At 66.8% G+C, this 337-nt stretch overlaps 1 protein-coding gene across 1 annotated transcript in view; it reads left to right on the forward strand.

Annotated features, from left to right (window-relative positions):
* The window catches only part of INPPL1 (inositol polyphosphate phosphatase like 1), a 10,971-nt gene that overhangs the window by 840 nt on the left and 9,794 nt on the right, over positions 1 to 337 (forward strand). The window contains exon 2 of the mRNA XM_035889406.1: positions 243 to 306. Coding sequence (XP_035745299.1) covers positions 243 to 306 — 64 coding nt within the window. The remainder of the gene's footprint in view (positions 1 to 242; positions 307 to 337) is intronic.

The raw sequence follows: 337 nt of genomic DNA on the forward strand, positions 1-337 counted from the left end.
GTGCCTGCTGCAGGCAGGGCGCTGTTTGGAGACAGGGCAGCACTGCGCATCCTCCCCTGCGAGCGGGTACAGACCCAGAGCTGAGGGCGATGCTTTTCTTTCCAGAAGTGAGAGCTCAGTTCCTCTCTGCAGCGGGAATGGGGCATTTGCATCAGGGCCGGGTGCCAGGCACCCCCCAGCCCTGCCACGTGCCCACGGTGTCGGGGGGGCACGATGGGGGACCCTCGTCTGCTCTCTCCCAGGTTCCAGCGGCACGTCCACACCTACCGCATCCTCCCTGATGACGAGGGGCTGCTCTCTGTCCAGGTGGGTGCAGCGGTGGGTGCCCAGCGGCTGG

Source organism: Egretta garzetta, unplaced genomic scaffold (assembly GCF_000687185.1).
Source record: "Egretta garzetta isolate BGI_Z169 unplaced genomic scaffold, ASM68718v1 scaffold402, whole genome shotgun sequence".
Classification (NCBI taxonomy): domain Eukaryota; kingdom Metazoa; phylum Chordata; class Aves; order Pelecaniformes; family Ardeidae; genus Egretta; species Egretta garzetta.